Source organism: Ruditapes philippinarum, unplaced genomic scaffold (genome assembly GCF_026571515.1).
Source record: "Ruditapes philippinarum isolate M1 unplaced genomic scaffold, ASM2657151v2 ctg861_1_1_1_1, whole genome shotgun sequence".
Classification (NCBI taxonomy): domain Eukaryota; kingdom Metazoa; phylum Mollusca; class Bivalvia; order Venerida; family Veneridae; genus Ruditapes; species Ruditapes philippinarum.
This window is the reverse complement of record NW_026854651.1, coordinates 199,784-216,647: the sequence shown is the minus strand read 5'-3', so window position 1 is coordinate 216,647 and position 16,864 is coordinate 199,784. Positions and strand designations below refer to the sequence as shown.

The 16,864-nt window shown below is 33.5% G+C and overlaps 1 protein-coding gene and 1 pseudogene across 1 annotated transcript; both read right to left on the bottom strand.

Annotated features, from left to right (window-relative positions):
- Nucleotides 1-264: 264 nt before the first annotated feature.
- Nucleotides 265-2,369, bottom strand: LOC132740671 (uncharacterized; annotated as a pseudogene).
- An 11,292-nt stretch (nt 2,370-13,661) lies between these two features.
- Nucleotides 13,662-15,448, bottom strand: LOC132740675 (uncharacterized). The gene is made up of 2 exons (XM_060728619.1): nt 15,373-15,448; nt 13,662-14,293 (listed from the first exon to the last, which is right to left on the bottom strand). The coding sequence occupies exons 1-2, from the start codon at nt 15,446-15,448 to the stop codon at nt 13,662-13,664; spliced, it is 708 nt and encodes a 235-aa protein (XP_060584602.1).
- Nucleotides 15,449-16,864: the final 1,416 nt, after the last annotated feature.

The window sequence follows — 16,864 nt, the reverse complement described above, 5'->3', positions numbered from 1 at the left end:
TTTAATTTTATTATAAAAAAAATGTCACGAATCCCCTTGCTTCCTACGCAACTGCAATAATAGAGAGCGCAGTAATATATTTATTATTAATATATGCGTCTTGTTTTGCACGCGATGTTTAGCGCTACTTTTTGACGTCACATATACAACACTTTAAACGTCTCTACAGCGTTAATGACTGAATTAAAGATATGTGTTCGTATTTATTGTCTTAATTAGACCATTTTCTATCATTCTAGATAGTTTTCAAAACAAAATTCAACAAAAAATTGTTGTTTTTTAATCATATTTTTTAAACAAGCATGTTTGTTGGAATAATGATTGATCGATAAAGGTTGCTATTACATAGCAGATGTGATGTCCTTTAAAATGTCCTTTGAAATTGTTAATTAATAAAAGATATCTTCAAAACCATAACCATTTTTGCCAATTACTTATATGGCTGGATATTTGTAGACTTGGCATTAGGTGAATATGAACAAACAGCACAGGTGAGCTCCAAACCCTCTCTATATGGCGGACATTTGAGTGACCCACACCCGCCACTAACGAAGTAGAATAATTTGCCATCATGATTGGCATAACCACCAGGTAACACTTCAGGCTCATCATCAATACAGATAAATTGAGATGGTGATGCATGCTTGTGATGGCTTGACATTAGATATCCCTTGTATTCCAGTTGGTAATTTCGTGGCAGATATTTCGTCCTGGTACCATCAACAAGTTATTCCTTGGTATTCTACACACTGAACACGGAATGTCTTGGTTATTTAAATGTTTCCATGCTGAATGGAGGAATGTTTCATACTCTGCACCGTATATAATACCATCAAAAACTCCAGGACTATATTTGTCGTATATAGGATTCTTTGGTAGACACAAAGGATCGACAGCGGTTCCACTATGAGAGTAATGAGATCCTGCTGCGTACCCAGTGTAAACTTGATATGCAGTCTCAGGGCATATTGTTCTCCCCCATCTTACGTATGTAGTGCCATCAGCTGCTTTCTGGTTTGTTTGAATAGTTTGGTTCAACTGAACGATAGTGGCTCTTGCATCTGGAATAATATACAAAATATATAAATTATATTTCGTAAAGCCAGTTATAAATGAATTCTGACAATTTGCTTTTCTTGCATGATATTATTGAAACGATTGTTACTATCACTGCTTTGAAATCCATGTATTCAAATATCTTGAATTCATCATTAATTGATAAATATTTTTTACACATCAAGAAGCATAAAAGAATCAAGTTAAATAAAATAAAATATTGGAAATGTGTAAAAAAAGCGTTGTAACGCGAAAGAAAGAGCCTTATAACGCAAATATATGAACTAAAAACGTTATAACGCGACAAAAGTCATAATATCCCGAAACAAAACGCAAAGAAAGGCAAAACAAAATGCGTTACAATGACAACTTAAAACATATTAATGCTAATTAAATAGACGGACCGGTTACGCGAAAACATGATACTTATATTGATATGAATTAATTGCACACGATATATTTGCTTCATGTTTTTAAATATCTTCGAATATTTCATAATGTCACAGTCTGTTTTTTTTATCTTTTATATGAAGATACAAACACGAGTTCACTTTCATTATTACTAATGAGATACTTTTACCTACTTTTACCTATTTTACCTATTCTATCACTTAAAAAGAGGATATGTCTGATGATGAGGACTTAACTTACACCGAATAGTCAAGAAAGGCATTCAATATCAGCAAACATTTATGATACCAAGAGTGCATGTTTTGTAAATAATAATTGTCAGTAGCGGTTAAAATAGAATCTTAAAATAACAATTAAATAAAATTAACTGTCACCTTGAAATCATACTATTAAGAATCACGAATAAGCAATGTGACTTAAATAGATACTCAAAATGACGTTGTAGCATTTACATGTACATACTTTGAAATCATAATTTTAAGAGTTACGAAATGGTATTAAACTGAATATATCACTAAAACACGTAAATTACTTTATAAAATGTACATGACTGGTACATAAAATAGCAAATTTAAACAAACCCTTGAGCTCTTCAATCAGCGATGCCACTTTTTTGCTCTGATGCGAAAAGTTTTCCTCAAGCTGAATCAGTTTCTTCAACACGTTATATTCGCACTGAAATTTGTGTTCACACAAACCATTTTCTGCGGAAGACGACGCTGCTCTTTCAATACTCAGCAAAAAGAAAATTTTTGCAGCCACATAGAAAAACATGATTCTGTTTGGAGTTGAGGACATCTATCACTATGATCCTTTTCAAAGCGAATATTGTTTTGTTTTACTCTCTTGTTAATATGCTTAATTGGTTTAAACTGGTTTAAAAACAAAACAAAGAACAATCCCTAAAACGTGGGTTTATTGTTATAAAAAGGAAGAAGGAAGAAAATGTCTTAAATCTTGTAACAAAAGGTGTTATTAAAAACATCTTATTGCATTAAAGACTATTCACGATACACATGTTTCAACACTTTAATGTTGTTATAAGCGTGAAAATGGCCATGATTTAAAGAAATCAAGAAAAAGATTATGATTATCGTTTTCCAAGGCCTAATTTAAGTCCTTAATAAAACATGTTACGGTGATGTGTATTTAACTAGTAATTAATTCCTTTCTGTGATAGGTACTTTTTATATTAAAGTCACATTATGCCCATTTTTCTCATTTTCGAGTTGAGCTGAATTGACTATATATTTTAAAAGATTGACTATTGTAATGATCATTGGACAATATTTGCTTAAGGAAAATGTTTAGGATAAATATAACAATTGCCTAAAAAATTCATAGGACTGTCCTATCCTATTTTAATTAAACAATAACGATATATTCTGAAGGATATTTATAGAATTTTCTGTGAGCTGCGTAGGTTATTGTTTAAACAAATGAACTAGAATATAAAATGAAAAAATAGAAAAATCTAAAGTTATTATGACTTTAACCTGGAAACCCCAAATTTACACTTGGATGCGCATTATGCTACTTATGCTAAGTAGACGGTAGTGATTTGTTTGATAATATAAGCAACACAGTCCAACTGCTTGATATTTATGCTTTTAGAATTTTATCATCACTGTTAAGCCAAGCTGTAGTGTTTTAGGTGTTAAAATGTAAAAATAAGCTTTGCAACTCATTCTGTTAAACAAACATTATACGAGTGTTCAGAGAATTACTTTTTAGATGTGTGTTTGCATATGTAAAAGATATTTATTTTATAAGGAACAAACTAGCACACGATTAAACAGTTTCTTAATTCTTACCAAATGGGCTTGTCAATGTTTCAAGCCTTCACTGCCGTAATTATACGTTTTTGTAAATTAGCTGAAGTGTCAATTATAAATGTTTCTATCATAGTGAATTGGTGATGAAATATAAGATAAAACGTTTTAGATCTACACTATTTGGGCGTGTAAGATATTTTCTAAATAGCTACATATTTTAGCAATCTATAAAGTAGAGAATAAAAAAAACAGAATCATTGAAGAACACCTAAAACGGCAAAACTTAAAATGTTGCAAGCTTGGTTTGATTAAGCCTGTTCATTGACGGTAGTGGTAAGTAATAAAATGTAATCGCATGTCATGGTTAACATGAATGTTAGTTTAAAATGCAATATGAACGTAGTGGAAACGGAATATCATTTTTTACTTGCTTGTCCGTATTACATTGATCTACGAAGAAATATTAACCTAAATACTACTGCTCTTGGCCAAATGTACACAAATTTAAAATGTTAATGAATAACTCACAACAGAATGTTATAAAGAAATTATCTCAATTTATTTACTATGCAACTTTAGCTAGAGAAACAACTGGTAGCTAATTTCAACTAATTTCAAACATTAATTATTATAGTCTTAATATTTATTTCATGACTGTGATATTATATATGTAATATTACTTTTCTCGTATTTAGATGTTTTATGCATTTGTTAATATGTTTATATGTTTATATGTATGTATACACGCCATTATTGTTTATGGCAATAGACATTATGTTTGTGCCTTAATAAAATCTTGAATCTTGGTGTAACATTACATTTTGATCCCGCTTAATAACCCGTATGTTTAATGACCCAATGGGTCATTTTCAACGGACTTTTCTGATCAGGGTAAGTAACCGCGGCGATAGGTGTAGCATATCAGTAACTCTTACTTCCCCTGATCAGTACTAATGAGTCAGCAGGTTGGTGAAGCAGACCTACAATATTTATTGGTATGAGATAAGAAACTGTTGACTTTATACATGAGCTTTGGGTTAAAAAAAAATGATGAGTAGGATTAGAAAGCAAGTCGTACATTAAAGCGCACAACTGTTATTACGTAAAACATAACGTGGGTCTATATAGTGGCAATGTAAAACCATCCGTTTTAAAGCGCGGGAAGATATTAATTCATAGGTAGATTAATTTATACGCAACATATTGAGCATATTGTCGTTCTAAACACAATGAAAATAGATTATTCCTTAAACCCATGGCTAGCTATACTCGATTTTCCTTGTTCGTAAAATGATCAATATCATGGGACAAACCTTTGATCATTGGTCGTCATTAATACTTCAAAATAACTTATTGTTTATGGGGTTGGTTTGATTAAATAGGAAAACCGTTTTTTACATATCAAACATAGTTACATTTTATTTGAACTTTGAATAATTACATTTTGTTGTCATTTGTTAATAAGTTCAAATATTTATTATAGCTTTTTATAGAAGAGTTCAGAAGAAGCTCGGAAGACGCTCGTTATTTGAATAGCAACGTAAGAAAAAACGATTTGATATAGTGTAAGCATAAAATAATAGGATAACCTGTAGATTTAATGTAAAATGGATTCGTCCATACATATAGATACCTCAGTTTTAGTGCAAGTGCAGAAAGAGTGAGTCGAGTTTGGGGTCTTGAAGAGAGCACATGATCAAAGTTTAAAAATATTATAATTATCATTTTTGTATCGTTGTTGTAAAATCTTACTACGAGATTCCTTCCCCTGCTCTCAGTGAAACAATTTCATTCGGGAGAGATTAGTTCTAGAATGTATCTTGATAACTATTAATGTAATAGAGATTTATTAATGATATAGATAAAAGGATCCGGATCAGATATAGAATATTATATAAGTTATGTAAGAAGATTGACAGATCAGTTTGAGTATTTTTATAAAGCTATTAAATACTAGTAGAATTTTTATTTTTATGAAATCATTTACAAATCAATTTTCTACCAGTCAAAGTGGCAAGGAAAGCCTGAAGAAAAATATAATTAATATTTGATAAACTTTTGTAGTAGATAAGATTATTGAAATGTCTGTTAGGCATTCAATCGGTGCAAGTTACACGTAGTTTGAAAAAGTTTCATCTGTGGAAGTCTCGATCGGCATGTCGGACTCTTTCCACATAGACCCATCTGTTGGAAATTATTGTCTTAAACTTTTGTAAAACAGTTCACTCTCCAACATACGAATAATCTTGCCTTTTTCCCGCCACAGTAGATCGCATGGGCCCAGGTTTGGCCATATTATGCATGTGAAAGCATTTTATGACGCCTGTTTGAGATACTGTTTCGCCTAAGCCTTTTTCTACTACATACAGACGTTTCCGTAAAATTCAACTGACTTAAAGAATGACCCTTATTTGATTAAAATTGAGCATTTATCATTTCATTGATCATTTCGCAAAGACTTTTTGAACAATGTTTAATGTTAAACATTATTTATTTTCAACTGAAGTACCCACTTATCACAGTCGTAGCACAGTTTCACACTAAAATACCTGGCCGTTCAAAGCAGATTGGATTTTAAAAATCTGGAGAAAAGGTGACCCCTCGGAAGCATTAATCGCAAAAGAGTACAAGAAAGACTCTGTTTAACTGAGTCTGTACATGAGAGATAATGAAAAAGTACAACATCACTGACACCTCTAGCACTGGCTTGAGCGGAATTCAATCTTTTTACGCTTAAAAATGCTATAATTAATTATTCCGAAGAACCAGAAAAACTTTACAACAACACTGAAGTAAAGTACGGAGTAACATTTTACAGCTGCCACACGGTACTTGACACCTGCTGTTGTGAAGTATTAACATTTTGAGAAAATGAAATCCATGAAAAGCATTAATTACAACAAAATTACATAAAAATTATATTTAAACCAACCTTTTTTTATTCGTTAAACTTTTCTATAAACCAATTTGTACGTTCGTCAGATTCTGGTTAATCTTGCTTTGCTGTGATTTTATTTATCTATTTATTTATTTATAATTCTTATTTTTATTTTCTTATTCATTTATTGCATTTATTGTCATCTTTTCATTTGCTTATCAAAGTACATAAAAATATTTTACGATCTGAGTATGAAGCTTTCTTTAAAAAAAGCTTTCTTTAAAACTATCATCGTAATCAATATTTCACAAATTTGTAAAAGATGGTTACATGGCTTTCTAGACATCTTCATTTGTTTGTTTCTTTTTAATCTTTTATTTTTAAATTTCAATGGATGATGAAATAGTTAATCTCTTAGTTCGACTTGGAGATCGTTCCATTCTTTTTTAATCGAAGACAGTAAAAATAATTACAGTAGAGTTGAGTTTGACAGAAGATATTTCAAGACATTATAAATGTAATTTGCAAATTTGTTAATTGTATTTTAATGAAATGTGTTCTACTGTAGGGAGGAACCACGGAAAAGATATTGTTGAGATAGGTGATTGAACATTTTATATAATAGTACAGTCTGTTAGTGTTTTAGCGCTTAACATTAAGAGGTCGTAAGCAAGTCATCTTCAAAACGATTTGAGAAAGAAACAAGGTTCGTTGTTACGGTTATTATAGGACAGGCTCCAAGTTTGATTTTCCTAGCTTAAATTCATCTTGTTGAGATATATTATCCCTGTCTGCACCTGAGTATTCAAGAAGAGGTCGGACAAAGAAAGATATAAAGTTTCAAGTGTACTGCGATCAATACTGAATTTTTGTAATGGATTTGTCCAGCTTTGAATTTCGAAATGTTAAAATTTGATGTATTTCAATATAGAAAAACAGAAAATTTCATATAAACAGTCAAAAGTTTGCCTTTATAAAGTAGTAGAGCTTGCAATACTCTTTAAGATTATGTGGGTAGTTACAAAAATATCAAAAAATGGCCTCGACGATATAAAACATTTGACACAAAACTTAAGACTTTTATTGATAACAATACATTCTGCGTTGGTTTCTGACAAATTGAATTGAGTTTGAGATTAATTTCTTTATAACCTTTGAGCCTTATATATGGTTCCAAATTGATGTGTCATCGATAAAATGGTTATTACAAATTCTTGGGATAGTTAACACTGCAGATGATCATGTGACAAAAATCGTACAATGGGCTCATAGAATTGCGGGTTGAACGCTCGATAAAAGCAATATAATAGGGGTAAGCATACAGTTTGTAAACGTTAAATTTATATCTAAAACTAGGACGCAAGGAACACTAGTATAAAAGCCACGTTTTTTTCTGTTATTGGTTACTTTGTAGCTCTCTCTGTTAACCCATTACTTCATGAGCATTTTGTGAAAAATGGCTGTTTTCATTGAAAAGTCTCCCGTTACAAGTTCAAATTGCTATAATACTATAAAAACTGCTTCAACACTAATCAAACTTGGCACAAATGTTGACTGGACCATTGCCTTTGCAACAGCATGCTCAGGCTGAAATTTTCTGTTACCATGGCAACGAGGGGACATCTCAAAATTGCCAAAAATCACTATTTTGTGCTGATTTTTTCCATCAAAATTGATTTCAAAGTGCTGCAACTTCTCAATGGATTGAGATAGAGTCAAATGCTTTTCAGCATTGGTTACACGTTACCTTATGATCAATCTGGGGTCATTTACAGCCTCTCACATCCCCCTTCTGGCAACCCCCTAATGTATCTTTTGGTTGGGAGGCCGCGCGGAAAAAGAGGTCACATTTTTTAACAACATTTCTCAAACAAAAACAAGTGTTTGGGGCCTAAATAAGGCATTTTTTCATCATTTGAGACAACAAAAAAGGGGGGGGGTGAAAAAGGCGTTAAAAGGCGTGTATATGAAGTAATGGGTTAACAGAAAATGATGAAAATACTTGAAATTACCCTAAATCGCGTTTTTTCATGTTTAAACATGGCCTCTCATATAAATTTGAAGAAAAATTGTTGTTTTGTAGATTTTTTTATTTTTTTCATAAACCCATTACTTCATGAGCATTTTGTGAAAAATGGCTGTTTTCATTGAAAAGTCTCCCGTTACAAGTTCAAATTGCTATAATACTATAAAAACTGCTTCAACACTAATCAAACTTGGCACAAATGTTGACTGGACCATTGCCCTTGCAACAGCATGCTCAGGCTGAAATTTTCTGTTACCATGGCAACGAGGGGACATCTCAAAATTGCCAAAAATCACTATTTTGTGCTGATTTTTTCCATCAAAATTGATTTCAAAGTGCTGCAACTTCTCAATGGATTGAGATAGAGTCAAATGCTTTTCAGCATTGGTTACACGTTACCTTATTATCAATCTGGGGTCATTTACAGCCTCTCACAAGTCCAAAATTTTATTGGCGATGAGGGGGACTCCGCCCCCCTTCAAACCCCCCCAAACAAAAGGGGGCACATACCCCTTCTGGCAACCCCCTAATGTATCTTTTGGTTGGGAGGCCGCGCCGAAAAAGAGGTCACTTTTTTTAACAACATTTCTCAAACAAAAACAAGTGTTTGGGGCCTAAATAAGGCATTTTTTCATCATTTGAGACAACAAAAAAAGGGGGGGTGAAAAAGGCGTTAAAAGGCGTGTATATGAAGTAATGGGTTAACAGAAAATGATGAAAATACTTGAAATTACCCTAAATCGCGTTTTTTCATGTTTAAACATGGCCTCTCATATAAATTTGAAGAAAAATTGTTGTTTTGTAGATTTTTTTATTTTTTTCATTAACCCATTACTTCATGAGCATTTTGTGAAAAATGGCTGTTTTCATTGAAAAGTCTCCCGTTACAAGTTCAAATTGCTATAATACTATAAAAACTGCTTCAACACTAATCAAACTTGGCACAAATGTTGACTGGACCTTTGCCCTTGCAACAGCATGCTCAGGCTTAAATTTTCTGTTACCATGGCAACGAGGGGACATCTCAAAATTGCCAAAAATCACTGTTTTGTGCTGATTTTTCCATCAAAATTGATTTCAAAGTGCTGCAACTTCTCAATGGATTGAGATAGAGTCAAATGCTTTTCAGCATTGGTTACACGGTACCTTATTATCAATCTGGGGTCATTTACAGCCTCTCACAAGTCCAAAATTTTCTTGGCGATGAGGGGGACTCCGCCCCCCTTCAAACCCCCCAAACAGAAGGGGGCACATCCCCCTTGCACAAATGTTGACTGGACCATTGCCCTTGCAACAGCATGCTCAGGCTTAAATTTTCTGTTACCATTGCAACGAGGGGACATCTCAAAATTGCCAAAAATCACTATTTTGTGCTGATTTTTTCCATCAAAATTGATTTCAAAGTGCTGCAACTTCTCAATGGATTGAGATAGAGTCAAATGCTTTTCAGCATTGGTTACACGTTACCTTATGATCAATCTGGGGTCATTTACAGCCTCTCACAAGTCCAAAATTTTCTTGGCGATGAGGGGGACTCCGCCCCCCTTCAAACCCCCCAAACAGAAGGGGGCACATCCCCCTTCTGGCAACCCCCTGATGTATCTTTTGGTTGGGGGGCCTCGCCGAAAAAGAGGTCACTTTTTTTAACAACATTTCTCAAACAAAAACAATTGTTTGGGGCCTAAATTAGGCGTTTTTTCATCATTTGAGACAACAAAAAAGGGGGGGGGTAAAAAAGGCGTTAAAAGGCGTGTATATGAAGTAATGGGTTAAGGCCTATAATTGGAAAAAGTTGTTTTTTAAGGTTATGAGTTCAATTGGGGAACAGTTTCTAAAACGCTTTGTGTTCGGTAAAAGAAACGCATTTTAAGCAACGACATCTTGTGTACAATTGTAATTTTGCCCGTCATGAACAATTTCCATCCTTTGTAAAGTTATATAAAGAAGTTGTTCTTCTTTTAAAAAACGAGTACAATAGTGGAACCATATTTAATGAGTAAAATGGTGGAACAATTTTATTGCCTTCCAATTTCGTCATTTTGTTTTATTTAAAATTACTTGTGACTCGCTTCCTGTCCTTGAAGTCATACAAATATGATATTTGAAAGTTAAAAGTAAGAAGAAGTATCAGATTGAATGAATTCATCATTCTCTTGTTTATAGTATTCTGCTTTGATAACGCACGTGTACACCAGCTTAAAGGTATTTACAAAATAGAATAATAAAGAAATACAAAATGTCAACATATAGAATTTATTTCACCAGCAAAATATCACTTCCATTTATATACATAAAATGTCATATGATTTTGACAATTATTTTGGATTTTTTTGTATTTAAGATGCAGAAAAAGCGTTTCTTTAAAAGATAAGCACATGTAATATGTATTGCATATTTTACAGTTCAATATTGCGCTAATATTATAGGTTAAATACTTCATTACACTATTTTAAGTATTTCAACGTTCTTCCAGGAATAAAAAATTCTGAGGTGTTTATTTGCCGGCATTGTTTCAAATCGTATAGAAGACCAACTTTATATAGTCACGAGCAGGTGAACGAGTGAAAAACACCCTATAAAACTGTGATACATTTTTCCAAAGTTCCGGTATTTGCAAAGACATAGGTTTGAAAATTACATTATATTACCTGAAGTACATAGCTGCCTGACATTTCTACAAACGACTTGTGTGTCAAAGATGGAAAGAACACAAAGAAATGGTTAAACAATAATAAAAAGAAACATTTAGAAAACGTGGTTAGCTTGCCATGGAGCAGTACATTGCTCAATTATTTGCTATTAGCAACTTAAAGCTACATACAATGTACGTTGTGTGTTGAGAAATGAACGCATTATACGAAGATGCATTAATAAATTCGTAAACTAATTCAATAGCGTCAAAACTACTGGTCCGTTTAAAATGAAACTTTAAATGCTGTGAAAACAGATTACTGTATGTGTAGAAATATTCGCGGGCTTCAAATTTTCGCGATCTTCGCGGTGACATTCGATCCGCGAATTCATGTTTAGCGCGAATATTTCTACACCAATAATTTCTTAATAGTCATATTTTCGCGCTCTTATAGAACAATGTATATCAGCGTGTGATATGCTTTCACACTTTTTATTTAAATCTTTACTGAGTAATTGTGTTTTTTTTTTCCAAGTTATTCATCATTTAAAATCGTTAATGTTTTTTTCTTCTAATTGTTTGTTCAGAAAAAACAAAACATGATCTGATCAGATGTCAAGACGTTTATGACGCAAACTGTGAAAAATTATGCACGTTAACGGGCATTCATTTGTTTGCTATCTGTCCGCTAGACAATGTTCTTTTTCTGTACAATATAGAGTATGGTTTGACACTTGGTATTGAAAATAACTGTGAACTCCCCACGATGATTACAGTAATTTTCCTTTTTAACCTGAATGGTCTACGCGAATTAATGATTTTCGGCAGTCACCTCCGCGAATTCAAAAAAGCGCGAATATTTGTATAGACCCCCAAAGTGGACCTTCCCGCGAAAATTTGCTTCCGCGAATTTAAATACACATACAGTATTTCAAATTGAATCGTAATATGAACACAACTTTGACGTCATCACTTATGACGTCATAAACCGTAAATAACGTCACGATATTACCGTCTGTTAGAAAATGGCGTCACACAGCGTCAACGAATAGCGCAAAGTTATAAAATTTTACACAAAACTCGGAAGGTCTCGTGAAGATTTGCAAAAAGTTTATGGAGAGGCAGCTCTGGCAAAAGATGCCATTTCAAAGTGGATCAAGCGGTTTAAAAACGATAGAAAAAGGCAACTGAAGACGACAGTCGTGCAGGTAGACCAGTGATTGTAATAGATGAAGAAACAGTGGCTGCAATACAGGAGTACATACTCCAAGATAGGCGAGTAAGTGTGGAACACGTAGCAGATAATTTCGCTATTTCATATGGTACAGCTCAGGGCATTATGACTGATAGATTAGGAATGCACCGCGTTTTAGCAAGATGGGTGCCTCGTTTGTTGACGTGGGAGCAGATGGGGGTAAGGGAAAATGTGTCGGCAGTACGACAGGAGGTATCGTGAAGAAGGCGATTACTTCCAAAATCGAGTGATAACATGTGATGAAACGTGGAATCACTTTTTTGAACCGGAATGCAAACGTCAGAGTTATGTCTGGAAGCATCCTTCCTCGCCTTCCCCTACAAAAGCGATAATTTCCAAGTCAGCCGGAAAGGTTATGGTCATTATATTCTGTGATAGATTCGATGTTGTGCCAAACCACTTTGTTCTTCCGAAATCGACAGTCACTGGGAACTATTATGCAACATTACTTTAAACGGAACTCATGGCGGCAATAAAGAGAAAGCGCCCACATCTACTTAGGTCCCAATTCATCACGACAACGCGCCGATCCATTCAAGCCACGTTGTCATGGATACACTAGAAAAACTCGACGTCGAACTGTTACCGCACCCACCCTACAGCCCGGACCTAGCAATTTGTGACTTCTGGCTGTTTCCAACTTTGAAAAAACAGTCTTCGTGGTACGAAATTTGAGTCAAGAGAGGAACTGAGGTGTGCCGTGGACAGACAGCTGCGGGAGATGTCACGTGACGGGCTACAGCACGTGTTCGAGTCATGGGTCGAGAGATGGGACAAGTGAAAATCGTGCATGGGACGTTACTTTGAGAAGGAGTAATCATTTAAGGTACTTGAATTAAATCATTTCCCCGCTATTGAATAAGTTTACGAATTTATTGATGCATCCTCGTATATGCTCCTTATATACTGGTCAGCAGACTTTGTTTTTGGCCATATGATGATATTTTCGACACGTTTGTCACATGCAACAACGCAAATAAAGTTCCACTGAGTTTGCTTTGATATTTTACAATCACCGTTGCCCTAGTTCGAAAAGCTTTGGAGCAGATGTTGCATGTTTCGCCGGAATAGGGAGAAAGATTATCAATCAGCTTTGCCCTAGTTCGAATAGCTTGGAAGCATCCATCACCCAAAACAAATCTTTCGACATTCAGACCTAAACAGATCGGGCTACAAAGTATCCAATAACAGAATTATTACATTGCTTTTATCCCATTTAATGAGCCCATTGTACGTTTTTGGTCACGCGACCATCCGCATTGGCTAAGGACAATATTGTGTTATGGAAATTAGCTGTTATTGCTACATAATTACTTAGACTTTGCTGTGCTGATGATTTATAATATATTAAGCTATATGTTTGCATTATTTTATGAAATTTTATTCACAACAAACAATGATTAATAGGTTTATAAGATTTTTGAAGAATAACAAAATAATATATTAAACAGATACTAGCAATTCTTAAGCAAACATAATATCGAGCATGTTAGTTCAAATAATGTTTGATGGATAGATTTCCCGATTACATAGCAGACACTAAGTACTCGTCTGAAGTGATGTCCATTCAAATTGAAAAATTGCAAATGAATAGACTGATATCTTTAAACCCATAACCATTTTCTAAGTTACTTATATGGCTGGATATTTGAAGACTTTGCATTAAATGAATATGAACAAACAGCACAGGTGAGCTGCAAACCCTCTCTATATGGCGGACATTTGAGAGATCCGCAACTGCCACTAACGAAGTAGAATAATTTGCCATCATGATTAGCATAACCACCAGGTAACACTTCAGGCTCATCATCAATACAGATAAATTGAGATGGTGATACATGCTTGTGATGGCTTGACATTAGATAGCTCTTGTATTCCAGTTTGTAATATTCGTGGCAGATATTTCGTCCTGGTACCATCAACAAGTTATTCCTTGGTATTCTACACACTGAACACGGAATGTCTTGGTTATTTAAATGTTTCCATGCTGAATGGAGGAATGTTTCATACACTGCACCGTAAATAACACCATCATAAACTCCTGGAGTATATTTGTCGTATATAGGATTCTTTGGTAGACACAAAGGGTCGACAGCGGTTCCACTATGAGAGAAACTAGACCCTGCTGCATACCCAGTGTAAACTTGATATGCTGTCTCTGGGCATGTTGTTCTCCCCCATCTTACATATGTAGTGCCATCAACTGACTTCTGGTTTGTTTGAATAGTTTGGTTCAACTGAGCGATAGTGTCTCTTGCACCTGGAATAATATACAAAATATGTAAATTATATTTAGTAGAACCAGTTATAAATTCATTCTGACAATTTGCTTTCCTTGCATGATATTATTGAAACGATTGCTACGACCACTGCTTAGAGATTCATATATTTAAATATCTTGAATTTAACATTAACTGATTAATATTTTCTTACACATCAAAAAGCATCAAAGTATCAAGTTGAATAAGATAAAATTATGGAAATGTGAAAAAAAAGGTGTTGTAACGCGAAGGAAAAGGCATTATTACACAAACTAAAGGCGTTAAAGCGTTATAACGCGACAGAGAGGCGTAATATTCCGAAACAAAAGGCGAAGAAAGGCAAAACAAAAATGCGATATCAAATAGACATACCGGTTACGCGAAAACATGATACTTATATTGATATGAATTAATTGCACACGATAATTCGCTTCATATTTTTAAATATCTTCAAATATTTCATAAGGTCACAGTTTGTTTTTTGATCTTTCATATGAAAATACAAACACGAATTACGAGTTCACTTTCATTATTACTAATGAGATACTTTTACCTACTTTTACCTATTTTACTTATTCTATCACTTATAAAGAGGATATGTCTGATGATGAGGACTTAACTTACACCGAATAATCAAGAAAAGCATTCAATATCAGCAAACATTTATGATATCAAGAGTGCATTTTTTTTAAATAATAATCATTAGCGGTTAAAGTAGAATCTTAAAATATCATTAAAATAAAATAAACTGTCACCTTGAAATGATACTATTAATAATCACGAATAAGCAATGTGACTTAAATAAATACTCAAAATGACTTTTAAGCATTTACATGTACATACGTTGAAGTCACAATATTAAGAGTTACGAAATGGTATTAAACTAAATATATTACTAAAATACTTAAATTACTTTATAACATTTACATGACTGGTACATAAAATAGCAAATTTAAACAAACCCTTGAGATCTTCAATCAGCGATGCCACTTTCTTGCTCTGATGCGAAATGATTTCCTCAAGCTGAATCAGTTTCTTCAACACGTTATATTCGCACTGAATTTGTTTTCACACAAACCATTTTCTGCGGAGGACGACGATGCTCTTTCAGTACTCAGCAAAAACAAAAATTTTGCAGCCACATAGAAAAACATGACTCTGTTTGGAGTAGAAGACGTCTATCACTATGCGCCTTTTCAAATATTGTTTTGGTTTACTCTCTTGTTATACTTTATTGGTTTGAATTGTTTTAAAAACAAAACAAAGAACAATCCCCAAAACGTGGGTTTATTGTTACAAATAGGAAGAAGGAAGAAAATGTCTTAAATCTTGTAACAAAAGTGTTATTTTAAACATCTTATTGCATGAAAGACTATTCACGATACATATATTGCACCATTTTTATGTTGGAATGAGTGTGAAAAATGGTTATGATCTAAAGAAATACAGAAAAGATTATGATTATCGTTCATTCACCAATATATGTTTAATGAAAAAGGTTAAGGATAAAATAAAGCAATTAGCTAAAATATGATAGGACTGCCCCACCCTAATTTAATTGTACAATAACGATATATTCTGAAGGATATTTATAGAATTTTCTGTGAGTTACGCAGGTTATTGTTTAAACAAAGGAACTAAAATATAAAATTGAAAATAAAAGAAAAATCTAAAGTTATTTTGACTTTAACCTGGAATCCCAAATTTACTCTTCGATGCGCATTATGTTACTTTGAGTAGATTGGTATGATAATATAAGCAACACAGTCAAACTGCTTGATCTTTATGATTTTAAAATTGAATCATCACTGTTAAGCCAAGCTGTAATGTTTTAGGTATTGAAATATAAATATAAGCTTTGCAACTTATTCTTTTGAACAAACATTATACGAGTGGTTAGAGAATTACTTATAAGACGTGTGTTTGCATATGTAAACAGTTGTTTAATACTTACCAAATGGGCGTGTCAATGTTTCAAGCCTTAACTGCCACCAGCTGGCTATGGGTTAAACATTTGTAATTCTCGTTTAAAAACGGCTCTCTTCGTTCCATAAAGTGTGAATTATATATGTTTCCATTATAGTGAATTGGTGATGAAATATAAGATAAAACATTTTAGATCTACACTATTTGGGCGTGTAAGGTATTTTCTAAATAGCTACATTCATATTTTAACAATTTATGAAGTAGAATAAAAAACATAATCATTGAAGAACACCTAAAACGGCAAAACTGAAAATGTTGCAAGCTTGGTTTGATTAAGCCTGTTCATTGACAGTAGTGGTAAGTAATAAAATGTAATCGCATTCATGGTTAACAACAATGTTGGTGTAACATTAAATTTTGACCCCGTTTGATAACCAGTATGTTTAATGACCCCATGGGTCATTTTTCAACGCAGTTTGATCTGTTCTGAACAGGATAAGTAACCGCTGAGATAAGTGTGGTGTATCAGCAACGGTTACTTCCCCTGATCAGTACAGATAAAGAGTAGTAATTTATCAGCAGGAAACCGTTGACTTTATACATGTGCTTTGGGTTACAAAATGTTGAGTAGGATTAGAAGGCAT

Coding starts and splice junctions, on each gene's coding strand:
- LOC132740675 (XM_060728619.1), bottom strand. CDS start 15,448: ATGTTTTTCTATGTGGCTGCAAAATTTTTGTTTTTGCTGAGTACTGAA. Junction 14,294..15,372: donor GTCGTCCTCCGCAGAAAATG/GTTTGTGTGAAA, acceptor ATATTATTCCAG/GTGCAAGAGACACTATCGCT.